Here is a 20687-nt window from a genome sequence, read left to right as displayed (position 1 = left end):
TGCACTGGCTGTTCCCTCTGCCCAGGATGCTCTTCCTCAGATAGCCATGCGGCTGCTCCCTTTCACCTCTTACAAGCCTTTGCTTCCGTGCCACCTTCTCCCTGAGCCTTAACTGAAATTGCAGCTGCCTGCCCTGCACCACCCGCCTCCCTCCCGGGACCCTTCACACTGCTCTAGTTTTTATTTTCCTCACAGCAGCTCTCTCTTGACCTGCATATAATTTGCTTGTTTATGTTCAGTGTTTATTGTCTGTCTCCCCCGGAGAGCAGAAGCCAGAGGGCACGACTGTGTCTCCAGGACGCGGGGCGGGTCTGGCCCAAGGAGCCAGTGCCCGATAAATGGCTATGGAACGAATGAATGGATGATAGGTGAAGGCACTGACTTTTTGGTTTTTTAATCTTTTTGTTGTTGTTGTTACTTAGACATTAAATTTAATAGGATGACATTGATCAATAAGAGCACACAGGTTTCAGGTGAACATCTCTATAGCATTTGAACTGTGCTGTATCCCCGTCACCCAGAGTGAAGTCGGCCTTACTGGTTAAGGGAAGAACTCGCTGACCGGGGCCGTGGGAGCCACTGGGGTTTTAGGCCGAGCAGCAGTAGCTCTAGATGGTCTGGTGATGTCACTCTAAGAGGTCAAAGGCACCTACCCTGGTCAGACTAAGAAGAGAGGCATCGCGGGGACCTTTCTAATTCCCCACGTCATTGCCGGCGAGAGGAGGCTAGAGCAGGCCCCGCGTGCGGCCCGACTGACGCGGAGATGGATGGGGTGCCCCGGACCCAGGAGGAAGTGGGCCCGGAGTCTAGCCTTTTAATGCCGCCGAGATTTATGGAGCCGCTGCTAGTACTCCCTGGGGCTGTCACTCTGCTAATGTGATTGGAACAAGGTGGAGGTGGTGGGGAGGGGCTGGGGGGGTGAGGCTGGGGCTGGAAGGGAGAGGGCCGCAGACCACGGGACATCTCTGTCCTCACATCTGCCCCCTGTGCCCTGCACTACTGCTGGGCTGGTTAGGTCCATCCAGCCTTAACCCACAACCTACCAGGGTGGAGGCGCAGGCAGGATTAGCCTGCGATGGGACTGGGGGGCCGGAGTCCCTCCCTGATTCTATCCAGATGAACCCCAGACTTCCTGTGGGGTCCCTTGAAATTCTTCCCTTTTCTCCTGAGTCCACCATGAGGGGTTCAGGCCTCTACCCATCCCTCAATTCTCCCGTCACTACCCACTCACCTACCCAGCCATCCAGGCATTTAACAAGTACCTGCTCTGCCACTATGGCCAGCCCGGGCCTCCGGTGGCTCCTCTCACCTGCGCTGGGCCTTCCGGGGCACTGACTGCCGTAAGGGGCTGTGCCAGGGGTCTCTTCTGTTGCCTGTCTCCCGCTAGAATGTTCTCTCCCAGGAGCGGGGGGGGGGGGGGCGGGTTTAGTGGGGCAGTTAGTTGCATGCTCTGTGTGCTGGGTCCTGCCCTGGGACCTAGGACACAGGTTTAGCTGCCCAGGCTGTTCTGCCAGTCCAACAGGTGGAGGCACAGCAGCCAACAAAACAGCAGGGCGTGGGGCAGCTATCAGCTCAGAAGGGGGCCCTCAAAAGTGGGGCTGGAAGCCTTGGCCGGTGGCTCAATGGTAGAGCATCGGCCTGGTGTGCAGGAGTCCCAGGTTCGATTCCCGGCCAGGGCACACAGGAGAAGTGCCCATCTGCTTCTCCACCGCTCCCCCTCTCCTTCCTCTCTGTCTCTCTCTTCCCCTCCTGCAGCCAAGGCTCCATTGGAGCAAAAGTTGGCCCGGGCGCTGAGGATGGCTCCATGGCCTCACCTCAGGCACTAGAATGGTTCTGGTTGCAACAGAGCAGCGCCCCAGATGAGCAGAGCATCGCCCCCCTGGTGGGTGTGCCGGGTGGATCCCGGTCGGGCGCATGCAGGAGTCTGTCTGACTGCCTCCCCGTTTCCAACTTCAGGAAAAAAAAAAAAAAAGGTGGGGCTGGGACCTGGCCTGCAGGGCTCTGGTGCAGCCCACAGCTTTGACTGCTGGGTGTGGGGGTCCCCTATGGGATGTGGGAGAGCACTGTGGCCTTAGGGAACAGGGAGGAGCCTTCTGGGCACCCCCACCCTCAGTGAAAGCCCCCAGGGGATGCTGGGGTCAAAGGACTTACCCCATAGGGTCCTGAGCTTGCCTGTTCTGAGGCTGAGCCTGCACCAGGCCCAGGGCAAGCTAGATTGTTCTGGCAGCAGGGAGTCTTGGGAAAGCCTCCTGCTCCCCACTCCGTCGCAGGGCTCCCGAGTGTGCGTGTGCTGGGAATGCCTGTGTCAAACTCCGCCTTCAAAGAGACCCATTTGGGTAGAAGGCTTCCCCGCAGAGGGGGCACTTGACTTGGGCCGTAAAGGCTGAATAGGAGCTCAACAGGTACTGAAGGCTGGAGCGGCTCGCCAGGTGGAGGGCCCCGTGTCTGCGGCAGAGGCCTGACGTGTCTGGGCGGCCAGTGTGCCTCCCAGCCAAACCCTCCAGCCTGGAGACTGCCCCCCACGCCCACTCTCCACCTCCCTGCTGTGGAGCCTCTTACTGGCTTGATAAAAAGATATATATTTTAAACACTGTCTTATTGTATGGTAAGCAGGGAGGAGGGCCCTAAATCAGGATGGGGATCGACAGGGCCCTGACGCGTGTCTCTCTTGTTTATTAGGACTGAAATGTTTACTTGGCGATAAGGAGCCGGCTTTCTCGCGGAGATTTGTGCGCGCTTTTTCAATTACCCCTCGTCTTTCTCTGCCACTTTTGCACTAAAGGGATAATAAATGTATCGGAGCGTTTCAATTATTCATCTAAATCATGACTGCGCCTGCCATGGCCAAGCTTTAGTGACAGATTAATTCAGGGACGCCTTCCTCGGCTTGCGTGGCCGCCATCTCTGCTCCCGCCTGGCCAGCACCGCCAAGGGCTGGCCGGAGGGGCAGCCAGGCTGCGGGCTGCAGTCAGCTGGTCAGCAGGGCCCTGGCAGATGCAGGTGGGCAGAGCAGGATGGAGCCTGACCCATCCTGCAGTCCCACTCACTGCCAGTGATACCCCCTTCCCTCTGGAGGGTGGCGGCCCGCCCAACCCCGCAGGAGCCGGTGCATGCCTGCCCTGCAGCCCACGCAGCTGTGCATGGCCTGTCCCGTGCCCACATGGCAGGTCCACCTGTGTGTACCATGCACCCCAGTGGCCCAGGCGTGTCACACACGAGAGAGAAGCCAGGCTGGCTTGGCTTCCATCACAGCTCTCTCCTGACCCAGGGCCTTTGTACATGCTGCCGCTGTGCCTTCCCACCACAACCTTCCTGCCTAGTTATCTCAGTGTCGGGCCAGGCTGTCAGACCCCCCCTCACTCCTGCTCCAAGGGCCTGCGCATTCCTAGCAGTGTCCTTGGTCCTGGGACACTACCTCTCTGGAATTCTGTCACCCTAATAATCAGACTTCCATTTGTGTGGTTACTTAAGTACCAGCTGATCCCAGTCAGACCACCCCCTTGGGGCATGCACAGGCACCTGTCGGTCCACCCCCTGGCCTGAGTAGGTACTCCTTACAGGCTTGTGTGTGGACCAGCTGTACGCAGGCCTCCACCCCCACGCCAGCCCAGGTCGTTGTCTGTGTGTGTGTGCAAGGCTCTCCGCCACCCTGGCCCTCCCTCTGTCTTCTTCACACAGACAGCCATGGTCCTGGGGGCAGGCAGCACCCTCTCCCCCTCTCTCAGGTCACTCGCTCTCTCCGCCTCGCTGGCCCTGCACGCTGCTCCTTCTAGGTGTCTCTCTCCAGCATGCTCGCTGGGCTCTGTCTTGCCATCTCCCTCTCTTACTTGCTTTCACTTCGTTTCTCTTTCATGCTGTCTCTCTAGCACGTGCCCTCTCCCTATTTCTCATTCTCTCCCCCTCCTCTCTTTCTCCCTCCCCCCCTTTCCTCCTCCCCTCCCCTCCCCTTCCTTCCCCTCCCTTCCCCTCCCTTCCCCTCCCCTCCCCTCCCCTCCCCTTCCTTCCCCTCCCCTCCCCTCCTTTCCCCTCCCCTCCCCTCCCCTCTTCTCTCCTCTCCTCTCTTCTCTTCTCCTCTATTTGTAGATGTCAGGCCTGGAAGGGTTAGCCAGTCCTCTGAGTGTTCTGCTTAGTTCATTCCCCACCCCCACACCTTGCCCAGCACTGGCTCCCATCACCTGTGCCACTAGTCCGCAGTTGTTGCTGGGCCTGGTGCTCTGATTAGCTGGCCCTGGCACAGTGGGCAGACCACGTGGCCTCTGAGCCCCCTTGAGGCCAGGCTGTGTAGAGCTGGGCCCTCCCTGGGCTGGGCTCTGAGGAAGCAGGTGGCCCCAAGGGTCAACCACCGGTCCACAATCTGGCTGAGCCGCCGCAGGCCAGGCATGGGCAGATGAGTGTGCAGGGCAGGGTGTGGCTGGCACCCTCCGACCGGAAGTTGTCTGGAGCCGGCTGTGCTGCAGGGAAGGGCATGTGGGAACAGCAAAGGGGCCCAGAGGACTCTCAGACCATACCCCTCTCCTGCTCAAAACTTCTCACTCAGTGGAATCAATTCCAGGTTTCTGTCACTGCCCACCAGCTCCTGCTGCCTCTGCCAGGACCCCTCCTCCCCTAACCTTCCAGAAGCCAGTTCCTGTCACAGTCTCATCTCTCCTCAGATGCCACCTCCTCTGAGAGGCCTTCCCAAGCACAGAACGGCACCCGCCTCCCCCCCGCTTTGTCTGCGGTCTCCACAGGCGGCATGGAGCCTGCCCTGTGCCCCTCCCCGCTGTGATGCCAGTGGGAGCCTGGTGGGAGGGCCACGGGCATCTCAGGTGGAGGCAGGACAGAGCCAGCCTTGCTCTGAGTTGAGAATTTTATTTCATGGGCTCATGGGAGCCACGGGGAAGGTTCTGAGCAGGGAAGTGACAGTGCCCTCCCCAAGTGAGGGCCCCGGGCCTCCCTGCACCCCTGCGCGGATGCCCGGCCTTGCTGGGCCTCTCCCCACAGAACCCTGCCTCCCCTCACCACGGTGCTAGGGGGTGCACCATTAGCTTCCTCATTTTGCAGATGAGGAAACCGAGGCACCCAGTCCTCTGAGGTGAACTGCGCTCCCCACCCCCACTCCTCAGTTGGCCTTCCCTGGGTAGGAGGGCTAATGGGACTCTGTCCCCCGTGGGGGCTCTAGGACAGGCTGGCAGGGGCCTTGGCCCTGCCCCCAGCAGGCAAGATGCCACCAAGCCCCTGCATGTAGCTGCCACAGGGATTTTTAATAACGGGAGTGATTTTTGCATGATGAATGAGGCGCTGCCGTTGTGTACATAATGAAGCCCTAATGTTTTCAAATCCCCATTTAAGGAGCTGATCTCACCCCATAATGAATTTCAGATCACATCACGGTGCTGTCGTCCATCCATCTTCTCCCTGGGGCACCCACCCGCCTTGGCACTGTGATGGGAGGGCCCAGCAAGGGTGGACTCTTCACCGCACCACAGGCCAGTGGGCCGAGCCCACGATTAGCACAGAGCCAGGGGCTGGTGTGGGTTTGTTGAATGAATGAGTGACCAGAGGGCCTGGACATAAGTACAGAATCGGTTCTGGCCCTGGGGCATCACGTGGGGCCGTGGCCCCCAAGGCTTAGTCAGGGCAGGGGAGGAAAACAGACGGAGAGTGCAGGGTGGGCCCGGAACAGGAGGGCGCGAGGGCCCGGCTGGTATTTATCCAGGCTTGTGGCTGAGCCTGCCTTCTGCAGGGCTAGTGGTCTGAGGGCGCAGCAGCTCAGGCTTCCACCTCTGACCCACTGGGAGTCTCGGGGACTCAGTTTCCACGTCTGCCCGGTGGAGCCTGGCCCCTTTCAGCACCGCCGTTTGACATTGGTGCAGGTGGCTGGGGCCTCGGCAGCACCAAGGCAGCTGGGGTGGGCTCGCCTTGGGCTGGCTACCCAGATATCGGGGTGGGGAGTGGTCCCTGGGGCCCACATCGTGGTGCCTTCCTGGGCTGGAGAGGAACAGCCTTGCCCAGCCCCCTCAGGCCTCAGGCCCACTCCCAGGGCTCTCGGGGGGCATCTACCTCCTGACCATCCCTCCCGTCTCTCTGGTGAAGGAGGCCTCAGAGTGTACGGGGCACAGTAGTCTTCTGCCTATGGAGTCTGTAGCTGGGCCTCACTGTCCCCATCTGTAAAGTGGGATGACAGTGTGATAAAGCCCTGGAGGGAGGTGCTGTCACTGACCTTGCACAGGTGAGGAAACTGAGGCACAGAGAGGCAAAGTGATGGCACAGAGGGGTGGAGATGTTGGAAGAGGGGACTTGGGTTCCCCTGGGCTGGGTCTGCTCTGTCACCAGAAGCCATGCCCTCCCAGCCCCACAGAGCTCAGAGACATCCCCCCAGGGTGCCACCCTGCCTCTGTCCCCCTGCCCCGGGGCTGGCAGGGCAGGCTGAGGGCTGCACAGGCAAGGCCTCCCACCCGCGCCGGGCTGAGAGCGTGGCTCGCCCAGGAGCGGCCGCCCCTGGTCCCGCTGGACAGGGCTTCCAACTCGGTCTCTGCTCTGCTCTTCTTGAACAAGTGCCTGAATCACTGGCCCTCGGTCTCTCCCCCTGGGCCACCAGTCAGCATGGCTCAGTCTCCCCACTCTGAGGCCATTTCAGAGAAGTTAAGTCACTTGCCCAAGGCCCCCAGCAAGCTTGCGGGCAAGATTTCTGGGAAGAGAAATCCCAGAAGGAGTGTGTAGGGGCCAGACCACCCAGACAGTGGAGGACAACAGGGGGCAAGGGTGTGGAGCAGAAGGGCCTGGCCTCCTTGTGTTCCTGTCAGTAGTAATTCATTAGCCCCTGCTTGCTTGTTTGTTTAGCATGAGGAATGCTCCCCCACAGAGATGCATTTATTGCTGAATAAATTTAAATATCTAATTTTCCCTTCATGAATATTACAGCACCCTAAATAGCGGCCAACATATCCTAAGCGCCTCAGCAAATGGCCCCCACAGGAGCCTGCTCCCTCCACTGGTGTGAGGAAGCCTGGCTCAGCAGCAGGGCGCATGGGGAAGGGCTGCATGTGGGCAGAGGCCCCGCAGGCTGAGGGTGGGGTGTGGAGGCCCCGCTGTCTGTCTGTCGGCAGGAGGGCTGGTGGCCTCCCAAGCAGGGAGCCGGGCTTATCTGGGTGGGGTGGAGGGGCGCCTGGGACCGGGCGCAGGGTCAGGGCTGGAGCAGAGAGGGCAGAAGGGGTCCCCAGACAACGACAGCATATGAGGAGCTCAGGAAGCAGGCTGGAGGACAGGGACAGAGGGTCTCCGAGGCAGCCTGGCTGGGTGGAGAGTCAAGCAAGATGAGTGGCCACAGACTTCTCAGCGAGATTTTTTTTTTTTTTTTTTCTGAAGCTGGAAACGGGGAGAGACAGTCAGACAGACTCCCGCATGCACCTGACTGGGATCCCCCCCCCCCCCGGCACGCCCACCAGGGGGTGACGCTCTGCCCACCAGGGGGCGATGCTCTGCCCCTCTGGGGCCTCGCTCTGCTGAGACCAGAGCCACTCTAGCGCCTGGGGCAGAGGCCAAGGAGCCATCCCCAGCGCCCGGGCCATCTTTTGCTCCAATGGAGCCTTGGCTGCGGGAGGGGAAGAGAGAGACAGAGAGGAAGGAGAGGGGGAGGGGTGGAGAAGCAGATGGGCACTTCTCCTGTGTGCCCTGGCCGGGAATCGAACCCAGGACTTCTGCACGCCAGGCCGACGCTCTACCACTGAGCCAACTGGCCAGGGCCTTCTCAGCGAGATTCTTGAGGCAGCTCCTCTGTGAGGGGGACAGGAGCCAGGCTGCAGGGGCGGGCAGTGAGGAGGGACGCTGGCACAGCAGGTACAGACCCAGTCTTCCCTGCGTGGCTGGGGAGCAGGCAGGAGCCAGGCAGCCTGGGAGGTGCAGAAGGGGGGAGACAGGCCCTTTCGGCATCTAGAGGAAGGAGAGTGGTACAGCTGCGTGACCTTGGCCAAGATTCCCACCTTCTCTGTGCCTCGCTTCCTTTTTCTCTGAAGCAGAAACCATAATAGCACTTCTGAGGGTCTAGGGTGGCTGTAGGGATCGAACTAGGAGGTGGCTGGAGGCTGCTCAGCACCTGGTAGGAGGCGGAAATGAGGAAGCCAATCAGGGAGCCCATCAGGGAGCCCAGCAGCAGAGGCAGGGTGGGCCTGGCAGGCTCCGGAGGAGGGGAGGGTCCAGCCAGGACCTGCTGGAAAGTATCTGAGGAAGGCCCCACTACCCACGTGGGTCAGCCTCCCCAGGAAGGAGCAGTGTCCTGCTGGTCCGGGTGGGGTGGAGGTTAAGTGGAGGTTGGAGGTTTGTTTGGATGTGGTGAAGGGCTCAGGGAGGGGACTGAGAGGTCAGCTGGGATGAACTGAGGACATCCCCTCCCACTTGGCCCCCCAGGAGCCAGGGGTCAGAGCTTTCTCCAGCTGCCCCAGGGTCAAGTAGGGAGGGGAGGGATCTCCTCCTTGAATGGGTCCCCAGGAAGCCTCCTCCTTGCTGTCTCCTGGGTTTAGCTTAGCCTACGTAAGCCCAGGGCTGGGCCTGGGGTCAGAGCCAGGGGAGTTGTGGGTCCTTTGGGCCTCTGGCTGAGGCAGCAGGGTCACCCCTGGCACTCAGTGGCAGGAGAACAACGAGGCTGCTGTGTGGACAGGGAGGGGGCAGGAGGGGCCAGGCTGCTGAGACCGAATGCCGGGCCAGACTGTGCTGCGGCCCAGGGGTGGTGCCCGGGGCCCATCCCTCATGTCTGCTCTGAGGAAACTGCTCCCTTGGGCACTGGCACAGCAGCCACAGGGCCTGGCCCTGTTCTGGCTGCAGCCGGGGAGGCTCTAGCCCCCGCCTCTGTCAGTGCCATCGCCTGCCTTCCTCTCCCACCTCATGCCCCCAGGTCAGCCCCAAAGGCCTGGCTGCAGGCCTGTCCGTTTCTGCAGGAAATATTAAATCCCTGAAACACAAATCTCGGTGAGCTCCGCTTCCGCTCACCACCCCTCCCCCCAGCAGCAGGCGAAGGTCACCTGCAGGGCGGACAGCACAGGGAGATGGCAGGCAGCTGGGTGCCAATGGCTGACACCATTTGGCAGGGCTAGGATGTCCCCAGGAGAGCTGGCTCAGACACATCCGTGTGCTCACCCCCATTTGCCCTGAACACACCTTGCCTGGTGACCTGCCTCCCAACACGTACTCAGGTATACACACACTGAGCATATACCCAGACTGCCACTGGCTGAAGCACCCTACGGGAATTAACTCACCCAGTTCTTCCACTAGCCCTATGAGGTAGCTGTCTACTGCATATTATCCCATTTTACAGATGGGGTAATTGAGGTGCAGAGAGGATGTACTCTGGGTCACACATCTGTGACTGGCGAGGCTAGGATTTGAACCCAGCTGCCGAGTTCCACAGCTCCTGCTGTGGCAGACCATGCGGGGTGGTCACCTGGCCCCAGAGCAGACACGCTGCACATGGACGCTGCCCACTCCAGTCTGCACACCCCCTGCAGCACTCTCCTTCCCTCCTGGGGCTGCAGCTGCCCTTATCCCTGCACAGGAGGGGGTGGGGTGGGGACCCCATCCATAGCTCCTCCAGGGTTCCCCCAACTCTTCTACCCCCACCTATGGGATGCCCCGGAAAATCTCCTGGTACCAGCTCAGAGCGAAGCAGCAAAATTAGGTTTAATTGGGACCCTCCTCAGGGTACAAAGAAAACAGAAGAAAGAGAGGGGTGGTCCAGCTGTGCCAAGATGTTGGGATGGGGCTGTGATGGACAAGGACAGGCCTCGGTATGTGCATCTGTAGAATGGAGAGATGGCAGTCCTTTCCTGCTGCCCAGCATGGTGAGCAGCCAGCAGTGTGCCCTCACCGTCTCTGGCACAGGCCTGGGCAGTGGTGGGAGCTGGGGAGCTCCTTGAAGTGGATCATACTCTCCTGGCCAGGATGCCAACTCCACCCCTGAGGAGGGGTCACTGTCCCAATTTTCCAGATGAGGCTGTGGGCACTGGGAGGGGGCAAGGGCTTGCCAGCATGTTCCGTTGGCCCTGAGAGGCAAGCCTGGACTTGGCCCCAGCCTGCCTGAGGCCGAGGCGGCTCTCCCACGGGGGCCTTGGAGGCCCTGGCACCGGGGCAGGTGGATTGTAGATAAGGAGCTCCTCCTCCTGCCTCCCGCCACAGAGTTGTTTACCTGGGCCTCTGTCCCCAGGCTCCCAGGCTAGGCCCGGAGCTCCCTGCCCTGTTTAACAAGCCCAGGGCCGGCCCCAATTATGGCAGATCGCTAACGAGGCGGCTCATTAACAAGCTGGGTGCTCCCTGGTTGCACACTGGGTGGAGCTGGACGACCAGGTTCCGGGCTCAGACCTGACCTGCGGCTTGTGACAGGTGACCTCAGTTCCCTAATCTGTCAAGTGGATCCTAGAGCTTCCGCTGTGGGAGGAACCTCGCCTGGGGAGGTCGACCCTGGGGTCAGGTGCCTGGTGCCGGCTGCTGCACCCGGGTCGAGCCCAAAGGAAGAAAGTCCCCTGGCCAGGCGCAGGTGGCGGCTCCTGCAGCCTGGACGCCACCTCTCAGAGCCGCCCGCCTCGAGGAAGGTTCCTGCGCACCCGCACCCGTGCCCTTGCCAAGAGGCCGGGCCGGGCGCGCCCCCTGCCGGCCGTGCCGCGCTGCTTCCTGCGGGGTCCGCGGCAGCTCTCAGAGCCTCGGTTTCCCCAGATGGGAAACAATAGGGGGCGGGGGCGATGGGAGATGGGAAACAATGGGGCGCGAGAGAGAGGCGCGGTGCCAGGTGAGTCCTAGCACAATCGAGGGGACTGGGACCGTTCAGCCTTCTCTGTAAAACGGGCTACAGCGGGACGCGGGGAGCCCGCGGCTCATTGCCTCTCCCCTGCAGTGGACGGCTGCATCCACCGGGCCGCCGGACCCCTGCTCACCGACGAGTGCCGAACCCTGCAGAACTGCGAGACCGGCCAGGCCAAGATCACCGGCGGCTACCGGCTGCCGGCTAAGTGTGAGTGCCGACCCCTCAGTCCTGCAGGGCGCGGACAGGGAGCCTCGTCATTGGTGCGGCCTCCGCAGGCGGTACTTCTTAGCCGTAGGTGCCGGGACGTGGCCCCTCGCACATCCCAGGAAGCCGGTGGAGGGGTGCGTAGAGGCTGCTGTGGGACAAGGACCTGAAGGGGAGGAGCTAAGGGGGCGGGGCCTTCGCGCAACCGGCTGCGTGGGGCATCTCAGCCCGGGACTCGCCGCTGTGGGGAGAGGACCCCCGCGGCTGTGGATTTGGGCTCGAGCACACCTGTGTGCGCACATGGGTGAGGTCCTCCCACGGGAGTCATGGTACTGGGGAGGGGGTCGGGTGCAAGGGGGAGAACGGAGGATCTGACCCGGTCGCCTCCTGCAGATGTCATCCACACGGTGGGGCCCATCGCTCACGGAGAGCCCAGCGCCAGCCAGGCTGCTGAGCTCCGCAGCTGCTACCTGAGCAGCCTCGACCTGCTGCTGGAGCATCGCCTTCGCTCCGCGGTGAGGGCACGAGGGGGGTGCGGGGAGGAGGTGGCCTGGGCGGGTGGAGACTGCCCGGCGGGGGGGAGGGGCGGGAGATTGACGCTGTCTCTCGCCCCTCCACCCCTGCCAGGCGTTCCCCTGCATCTCCACCGGTGTGTTTGGTGAGTGGAGTCAAGAGGAGGAAGGGCTGGGTGGGCGGTGGGCAGTGGGTGGGCCCAGACACGCGGAGAGGGCGGGCGTAGCGAAGGGCCGGGCCAGAGTCGGGACTCACTCTTGCTGGGACCCCAGGCTACCCCAACGAGGCGGCTGCCGAAGTAGTGCTGGCCGCACTGCGCGAGTGGCTGGAGCAGCACAAAGACAAGGTGAGGCCTGGGCCTGGTTGACGGGGCCAGAAGGGATAGGGTGGTGGGGTGCACCTGGTCCCACAAAGCAGCTCGAAGCCTTGATGGTTCTAGGTCCCATCAGCCATAGCCAAAGGCAAGGGCAGGCACCTTGCCCGGTGGCCTCCAGCCACGCCAGCCCTTCCTGCATCCCCTCTCCTTCACACCCCATAAACCCCTCTGTGAAGGGCACAGCCTAGCTTGAGGCACCCCAAATGCAGGCCTGGGTGCTCCGCCTAGGCTAAACAGGCTCTGGCACAGGTGGACCGGCTGATCATCTGTGTGTTTCTGGAGAAGGATGAAAGCATCTACCTGCAGCGGCTCCCCCACTACTTCCCAGTGGGTAGGTACCTGTGGAGGTGCCCACGCACCCTGCTAGCCCCTGCCCCACCCCATCCACCTTGGGTCGGTTCTCAGTGTCCTCTGCCTTCCAGCCTGACAGCACCCCTCCGCACATCCTGACCAGGACTGGTAAGCAGGCCCTGGCCCTCTGTGTGGCTGCCTACTAACCTGCCCGCTAACACACCGCTCAGCCCCACACAGGGAGGCAGCCGGGGAAGCCACAGCCCCGGGCTCCCTCCAGCCTCTCTGCTCTGCCCACAGACTCCTCTGGGCCTGCTGGACCTCACTCCCAGCTCTAAGAGGCCGCTGAAGCCTGCGGCTGGGCCTGGGCACCCCACCTTTTCCTCGGCCCCCTGCCCCTCCGGAGCCTAATAAAGACCACCCTTGTTGCAGCTCCTACTGTCTGAGCCCTGGCTTGGGTGAGGATGGTAACCCACGGGTGGTGGCAGGTGCTTTGGCTCAAAGGGGCTGGTGAGAGCTCTCGGTGAGCCGGGCGAGGGAGGACAGGCCGGACGATGGCAGAGGTGAGCAGCAGCACTTCACATTTATTGAGGGCCTGCCCCAAGGAGCTCCGAGCCTGCAGGCCGAGCCCCCAACGTGTGCTGGGGTGGGGGAGGGAAGGAGGTGAAGGCAAATAGGCAGGCAATGCAGACACTGTGGCCCAAGCAAAGGGGGTGCAAAGCAGGCACAAGCAGGGGGCCTGGGTTGGGCAGGGGGATGGCAGCCTGGCAGGTGCTGCCTCGACCTTGGGGTGCACTGAAGTATCCCAGCCCCTCCATTTGCTGGGCCAGGCCCCACCATCATGATGGCTCTCTCCACCCAGAACTCCTTGAGCACGCAGACCCTGCTCGGAAGGAGGCAGCTGGGGTCCGAGACCCTGGCCAAGACAGCAGAATGGAAGTGGGCCTATGAGGGAGCAGCTCGAAGCCTTGATGGTTCTAGGTCCCTGGATAAGTCCCCAAGGAACTTCCAAAATCCATGGAAGCCCCTGGGCCAGCTGAGGAGGGAAGGCGGGAGGCACAAAGGAAACAGATCCCAGTAACTAGAAGGGGGCCCAAGAGGCTTAGCCCCTCAAAACTGCTGCTAGTAGGAAGGCTTGGGTGTGGACAGGAGGAAGGCTGAGAGGAACCCACCTGGGGGGAGGGGACAGCCAGACACATAGCAGCCAGGCGGGTAGCAGCAGAGCAGGGACACATACACGTGGCTCATCACCAGCATCCCCTTTAATAAAACATGGAAGGTTGTGTGACAGGGAAGGGGGAGTGAAATATGACCATTTACAACCACACAAAAACCTCTGTACATGTCTAGCGCCTGGCAGAGGAGAGGGCAGCAGGGCAGCAGCGGACAGGGCCAGCCCTATTTGTAGAGGATGTCGTAGTGTCCGGGCCGGTAGAGAAGGTAGACCTTGGGCTCCGAGCCCTCGGGGAAGACGTGCGGGTTGGTGGTGCCGCCCTCGCCGCGGTCCATGTACTCCACCTGGATGGAGACGCTGAGGGCCTGGGCCAGCGCGATGATGTGGATGTGGTCGCTTTCCTTGCACATGGGCTCCACCTCCTGCAGCGCAGGGGGACAGGGCCGTGTCACAGCCCGCCCCTGCCCTGCCCTGACCCGACCCGACCCAGGGCACTCCCCGGCCTTGGCGACCCAGACCCTGGGAGGGGGGGAGAAGGGAGGGCCCTGGGTTTGGGGGGGGCAGCACCTGCTGGCAGAACTCCTTGACAGTCCGCCCGCCCTCGATGAAGTGCTCGAAGAACTTGCTCTCCCGCTGCAGGTAGCCGGAGGTGAGCAGCCGCAGGTAGACCACCAGGTAGTCCGAGGTGCTCTGGTCGTTGAAGGAGGCCAGCAGGTCGGCTACAGAGGTCTGCTTCTCTACCTGCTCGATCAGGTCCATGAACTGCCATGGGCGGGGACAGAGGGCAAGGTGAGGGAGGGTATGGGTCAACCCCGCCACAGCCAGGCCACCCTCTACTCCGGCCGAGCAGGCGACAACCAGTTGGGCTCACCGTGTTGTGGAAATCTTCGATTGTGAACTCGGTGAAGCCCTGGGACACCAGGTCTTCTTTGCTCTTGGCAGACACGGCCTTGAACCTGGTGGTGGGAGGGCGAGAGGCGAGCATGGGCCCTCTGCCAGCGGAGTAGGAGCCCAGCCGATCACCTGGCCCCGGTGCGGCACTGTCCCGCTAGTCGTCAGGAGGAAAGAGGGCCCCCAGCCCTCGCGGAGTGCGGCCCGCCCTGCTCACCTCTGCAGCTCCTTGCTGTCCTCCAGCAGCGCCTCCAAGTGGGAGAACCCGAACGCTCGGTAGAAGCAGTTCCCGTCGGGCCTGGTCTTGCGGATGTACGAGTACTTTTTGTGGAGGTCCTGCAGAGGCAGCCCCGCCCCGTACCCGTCAACGTCAGGCCAGGGCCAGGGCACGCCAGGGAACCACCCAACAAAGGTCATAACACAACAGTGGCAAGCTGCTACCTGCCATCCTTGTCTGCCAACTCTGCTGATGGGAGTCACTTAGTGACGCACTGCTCGGAGCCCCAAAAGCCTCAGGAAGTCATGACTTACATATACACCGGTCGCATGAGTCACCAAAGTAGTTAACTGGCCACAGCTCTACCTCCAGTACCTAAAACAGTGCCTGTACCTAAAACAGTGCCCAAGAGCAAGCCCTGTCTGTTAATAAACACAGGCAAGTGATCCACCAGTCCTTGACCAACGCAGCTCCTCCAGCGACTAGTCTTTCAAACCCTGAGGCCAGGACAAACTGATTAGGGTGGGGGTGCACACAGCCCCCAGCTGGGATGGGAAACAGCCTCCCTTGGCTCCTCAACTCCACCCTGCCGGCCCACAGCTAACACCTGTGTGATCTCTCTGGTTTCCTCCCCAAACTCCACGGACTTCCTCTCTGTTGACCAGGCCCACACAAGTGAGCCCTTCGTGCTGCCTGGCAGAGACCTCACTCCCTGGGCTGGACCCCTCCCCTGCTCCCCGACAGCTACTTCACACCTTCTCTATTCTCCTTGGCCCCCACCCCGAGATACCTCCACTTTCCTGCCTGGGGCTTACGGACCCCCCACTCTCTCCTTGTCCCCATACCTTACTGCCACTCCTCCTACCTCTAACCTGTGAAGGTCAGGGCCCCACACCAACCCACACAATACCCTTTAAGACATGGTGTGTCACTGCCAGAAGACAGTCATGACACATCCATTCACAGTGACTGTCACAACCTTGCTCAGGCCTCAGACAGCTTCCATCTGTCAACTCTTAAACAGCCCTAATGGGCCCTGGCCGGGTAGTTCAGTTGGTTAGAGCATCATCCCAATACACCAAGGTTGTGGGTTTGATCCCTGGTCAGGACACATACAATAATCAACCAATGAATGCAAAGAAAAGTAGAACAATAAATCGATATTTCTCCCTTTCCCTTCCTCTTTCTCTAAAAAAAATTTAAAAATAGCTCTAATTGTAATTTTTGCTTGCCCCTATTTCAGCCCTGAACTCCAGTTTCAACCCACACACCCAGCCCCCTCAGCTCCACCTCCTCCGAACTGCGCAGCCTGGCATGGCAGGCCCCGGCCTCCCCACTGCCTGCTCCTCTCGGCCTTCCTCTAGAACTAGATCGACTGCATCTCCACCTTTCACTAAGCACCTCTCAGTCCCTGCCAACCTCTCCCTCACACCACCTTCATCTAACGCACACCCTTTTGGTTCTATCTTTAATGCACCCAGGATCAAGCACTACTGAGCCCTCCTACTCCAGGCTGGGATGGTAAACAGCCTCCCTTGGCTCCTCCCAGTCGTCACTCCTGCCCCCTGCTGGCTCTGCAAAGCCAGGTCCTCGCTCCACCTGCACGCAGCCTGCTCTCACCCCACCTCTTCCTCCGAGGCCTTTCTCTGGCTACAGCCCCCACACCTCCCACCCTCTGGCTCCCCTCTCTGCTCCAGCCACACTGGCCTCCAGGCCAGGCACTCCGCCAGGCGGCCACAGCCTGTTCCTGAGCCTCCGACAGCTCATGCCCCATGCCGCCCTTCGCAGGGTGCCCTCTCCGCCCTCTCCTCGTCCCGCTTCACTCTTCCCCGCGGCACTCACTGCCTCCTGGCCTCCTGGTTCTGTCTGTCTGTCCACCCAGCTTCACAAGGCAGGAGCTAGTCAGTGGTAGCCATCACTCCACCTTAAGTTCCCAAACAGCCTGGCCCACACAGTTGCTCACAAATGCTCAACAGCTCACAGCGTGGACAAAGAGCCCAAATCACTGCAGCGACCAGAAGTTACTAGAGTCCTTCTGACACTCCATGCCAGACCCTTGGCTGAGGGCTATGTCCATACCCTGACAATCCTCAGAGGGGCCCATGTCACAGTCACAAAGTGAGCCGCTGTTTAGGCTCTGCCATGTAGGCTTAGCGCCTCCGTCCGGCACAGCAGTCAGTGCCGTCTTCTGCACAGCGTATGGAGGCTCTAGCAGACTCCGTGTCAGATGGGCAAGGGCCCAGGCGGCTGCCCCGTCAGTTTGAATGGGAACGCCTTGAAATAAGGGCCCGCTCCACTCACCGACCACATGGCGAAGGGGAGAGACCCACAGCTTCCTAAGCCCTGACCACCGTCATCTCCTTCACCCTCACACCTGCCCCGTGAGGCAGAGACCTCTCCACCCAGAGATGCCAAGTGCAGTGCCCAAGACCTCACAGCTGCAGGTGGCGAAGCCAGGACTCAAGTCTGGCCTGTCGGGCCCCAGTCAGTGCCTTCATCTCTCCACAAATCTTGGGGAAATCACAAACACCCTGAGCAACTGGTCAAAGCGGACCAGAGCCACACAGCTGGGTCTGGCCTGCAGGTGTTACCTGGTCCACACAACATTTTATATTTGAACCAGCTGCCAAATGTCAGGAGTGTGGAGGAGATTTCATATCAAAGTAATTTCTGGCTTCTCTTGAAAAAACCAGATCTGATAACAATGGAGTGACAGGCATGGCCACCCTCGTTTGCTCCAGGTGCTTCCACTCCCTGCTACTGGCTGAGCCGGACTGTGGTGCCCACCTTCACACCTGACATGCCCACCTTCAGTCACCAGGACTACCTGTGTTGCCTCTAACACGGACAGCCTCAAAGGACCCTCCTTTCAGATTGAAGGTTTTGTGTTTTGTTTGTTCTTATTTTTTTCACTGAGAGAAAGAGGCATCAACTCTTTGTTCCACTGAGTTGTTCCATCCAGCTGTGCACTCCCTGACTGCGTCCTGTCCGTACCCCAGCTGGGGACTGAATCTTCCATCTGGTACACCGAGACAACACCCCGTCCACCAAGACACCCGGCCAGGGCTCAGACAGAAGGTCCCAGGCTTTCTCTGATCTTTAGGGGAAAGGGGAGGACTAACAATTGCTAAACCCTCAGACTGCGCCAATGGATACTGTTTACACATACCCACTGCCACATTTCAGCCTCCCAGCTCACGGAGGAGTGAGTGATTAAGGGACTTACCTGTCTGTAAATGAAGCAGCAAGGCCCGACACAAAGGTCTGTAGGCCCCTTTCCCCACTGCTGCCTGCCTCTCCACAAAGACCCCGGAAGCAGGCTGTGGGACACACTCCTGCCCCAAGCCTCGGCCCCAGCCCATTCAGCCCCACTGTGAGCACCGGAACCATCAGCAACCCCCACCCCAGCCCCAGCCTGCACCATGCCCCACAAGTATCATCCCTCTCAACCTCTCAAATGCCCTCCATACTGTGAGCCTATGCTTTCATCATCCCGATTTTATAAATGACAGACCCACAGCTCAGTCACGGAAGGGCCCCAGGATACAGCTGCTGTGTGGCAAGGCCAAGATTTGAATCTAGGTCTTCTGATTCCAGAGTCTGCACAATTAAGCAGAACTGGAGGGGTCCCCCAACACCCTACCCTCCAGGAGGCCAGGCCTAGCAAGGAGCAGGTCTAAAGCAGGCCCGCTCCTGCTCCTGTCCCCAGGGCTCTTCCTGCCCCTCGGCTGGGCTCCCACCTTAATCTTCTGTTGATAGATATTGTCATCCTCAGCATACTCCTTGTACAGGACTGAGAGTTCCAGCCGCTCTGAGACCAGAGGGTTCTGCACAGCAATCTGCGGAGGACAGGAAATCCATCGTGCTCTGGTAGGTGGCTGGGGTGACCTACACCTAACAGCCAGAAGACCTAAACAAAGGGTGCTGGGCCAGTCACCCAGTGGTACAATGACCCCCCCCCCCCATAAAGGCATCCAGTATCTAGCACTGCTTGGAGAGGAGAGGGCTTCCAAAGTAAAAAAAAATCCAACAGGCCTCAAGTCCAGCCTACACATCCCTGTAATAGAGCCACTGGCCACACCCTCACCTCTTGCTGAATTCGGTCCTGCTGAGCCATGATGGCTTCATCATAAGCAAGACAGTTAACACCTGGAAGGAAGAAGGCCGCGTGTTATGGTGGGCCTGGCTAGCTCCGTTCCAGGCAGCTGGGCCAAGGGTAAAGGTAGCGAGGAGAGCAGGCTGAGGACCTGGAAGCATGCACCTTACCTTCTGCTCCACCCAGCTGTGTGATCTTGGCAAAGCCCTTCCCCTCCTAGGCCTTAGTTCTCTCATCTTTAAAATGTGGGGCAGAGGTGAGCAACCCAAGGTGTGTTCCTCCAGTGCTAACACTCACTTCCCCAACCTTCTAACATCACTTCCCAGCAGCGTGGGAATGCTCTGGCACTAGATGTGGTCTCCTGGGAAAAGTAAGAGGAGCAGGCAGAGTCCTGGGCTGGGTAAGAGCTTCCCATGAGCCTGCACTTGACTTGACCACACCCTTCCTCTTCAGCTGTCCTGTGTTTTTGTTGTTTTTTTTCAGAGACAGAGTGAGAGTCAGGGAGAGATAGATAGATAGGGATTGACAGACAGGAATGAGAAGCATCAATCATTAGTTTTTCATTGCGCGTTGCAACACCTTAGTTGTTCATTGATTGCTTTCTCTTATGTCTTGACCGTGGGCCTTCAGCAGACCGAGTAACCCCTTGCTCGAGCCAGCGACCTTGGGTCCAAGCTGGTGAGCTTTGTTCAAACCAGATGAGCCCGCGCTCAAGCTGGCAACGTCGGGGTCTCAAACCTGGGTCCTCGGCATCCCAGTCCGACGCTCTATCCACTGCGCCACCGCCTGGTCAGATTGTCCTGGGTATTTTTAATGGTACCCACTTTACAGGTAAAACAAATGCAGACAAGTGATGTAATCTGCCCAAGGTCACATCTAGTAAAGACTTACGGTCAAACCCAGGTTTGCCTAATTCCAAAGGTTTAGCTCTTCACCATAATGCCTCTCCCCTGCCACCTCACTACAGAGAACTTTCCTCAGCTGTCAAGAAGAGCTAATACCACTCCTTCCTCGAAATATGTTAAGTGCTCATCAGTGAGTCAGGCAGGCTCCCTGTAGACCCCACTCTGAGCAGTTACTGGTGAGGAGCCAGGGGCCAGGAATTCTGGTCTTGGATCTTTCTTAACTTATGTGACCCTGAACAAGTCCCTGTGGGGGCCTGGGTCCTCCAGTGCTCAGTCCCTCAAGTGTGCAGCTGGAATAGGGATGTGTGTGCTAAATGACTTTTAAGGCCAATACGGTACTTTGGGCCTGAGTATCCCGGATCCTCGGCTGGGCCTCGACCTAGTTCCTTCACTGCCCTGCCACGGGGCTGCCCCTCCCTCCCAAGAGACCTCCTCAGTCCCCGGGGCCTAACTCGTGGGTGAAAATGGAGAGCGTGGCACCATTTCGCAAGGTCCAACTCTTCAGAGGTCTAAAGGACACGATGCCCAGGCAGGCGGACAGGGGCTGCAAGGCCAGAAGAGGGGGCTCTATCGGAAACGCAGCCTGCGGGCCTCGGGCACACACCGCGGCCGCTCACCGCCCCCCCCCCCCCAGCCTCCCGCAGCATCCCCAGCGGCCGCCCAGTCCTTTGTGCTCCGCAGCCCGGTGTAATACGACGCCCTCCCGGGCGGGCTACTCTGGAGAAGGCGGGCGGGTAGCGGGGGCCAGACACAGGCCTCGGCCTGACTGCAAGGATCTGGGCGGCAGGGTTGGGGACCCAGGAACCCCTCACCGGGGGGCGGGGGCGGAGCGACCCAGGCCCCGCCCCGGGCGCGCGCGAGGGGGAAGGGCAGCGGGTCTGGGCCCGCCCGGCCAGCCGGGGGTCGCGGCGGCGGCTCCGTCCATTGTGAGGGGGAGGGGAGGCGGCGGCGGCTCCGATGGAAGAGGAAGGGGCTGTCCGCGCGCTTCGCCCCCTGCCGCCTCTCTCCTGGCCTCCCCGGGAACCAGCAGCCCGGCATCGTCCCCGCTAGCCCAGGCCAGATGGCCCTTTCCGAGCCGGTACCTTCGGAGTCACTGCCCAGCGGCTCCTGCTTCTGCTGCTGAGGTTCCTCCGCCGCCATCTTTAAACAGCGCCGCACCGCCGACCGCTTCCGGGTTACCAGTTGTCCTCCTCCCGGAAGAAAGCCCCTCCTGTGGCCCCTCCTTGGCAACGCCTGTAGCAACGGGATT

The 20687-nt window shown here is 60.5% G+C and overlaps 2 protein-coding genes across 5 annotated transcripts in view; one reads left to right on the top strand and one right to left on the bottom strand.

The window, feature by feature from the left end:
* MACROD1 (mono-ADP ribosylhydrolase 1) overlaps window positions 1–12586 on the top strand; it is a 149595-nt gene extending 137009 nt beyond the window's left edge. For 2 of the 4 annotated variants that reach the window (XM_066251876.1, XM_066251875.1), the window contains 7 exons: window positions 10862–10978; window positions 11369–11490; window positions 11603–11633; window positions 11761–11834; window positions 12114–12195; window positions 12270–12323; window positions 12456–12586. In XM_066251876.1, the coding sequence (XP_066107973.1) occupies window positions 10862–10978; window positions 11369–11490; window positions 11603–11633; window positions 11761–11834; window positions 12114–12195; window positions 12270–12323; window positions 12456–12493 (518 nt within the window). In that variant the 3' untranslated portion in view covers window positions 12494–12586. The remainder of the gene's footprint in view (window positions 1–10861; window positions 10979–11368; window positions 11491–11602; window positions 11634–11760; window positions 11835–12113; window positions 12196–12269; window positions 12324–12455) is intronic. The other 2 variants (XM_066251878.1, XM_066251877.1) reach the window with 2 other exon arrangements.
* An 813-nt stretch (window positions 12587–13399) lies between these two features.
* Window positions 13400–20676, bottom strand: OTUB1 (OTU deubiquitinase, ubiquitin aldehyde binding 1). The gene is made up of 7 exons (XM_066251880.1): window positions 20521–20676; window positions 18525–18586; window positions 18178–18276; window positions 14438–14556; window positions 14201–14285; window positions 13897–14091; window positions 13400–13751 (listed from the first exon to the last, which is right to left on the bottom strand). Exons 1-7 carry the CDS (start codon window positions 20576–20578, stop codon window positions 13554–13556), a joined length of 816 nt encoding a protein of 271 aa, XP_066107977.1. The 5' UTR covers window positions 20579–20676; the 3' UTR covers window positions 13400–13553.
* Between the last annotated feature and the right edge of the window lie 11 nt (window positions 20677–20687).

The sequence above is a fragment of the Saccopteryx bilineata genome, chromosome 1, assembly GCF_036850765.1.
Source record: "Saccopteryx bilineata isolate mSacBil1 chromosome 1, mSacBil1_pri_phased_curated, whole genome shotgun sequence".
NCBI lineage: Eukaryota > Metazoa > Chordata > Mammalia > Chiroptera > Emballonuridae > Saccopteryx > Saccopteryx bilineata.
Note: the sequence above shows the minus strand (reverse complement) of the source record. Positions and strands in the feature narration are given on the sequence as shown.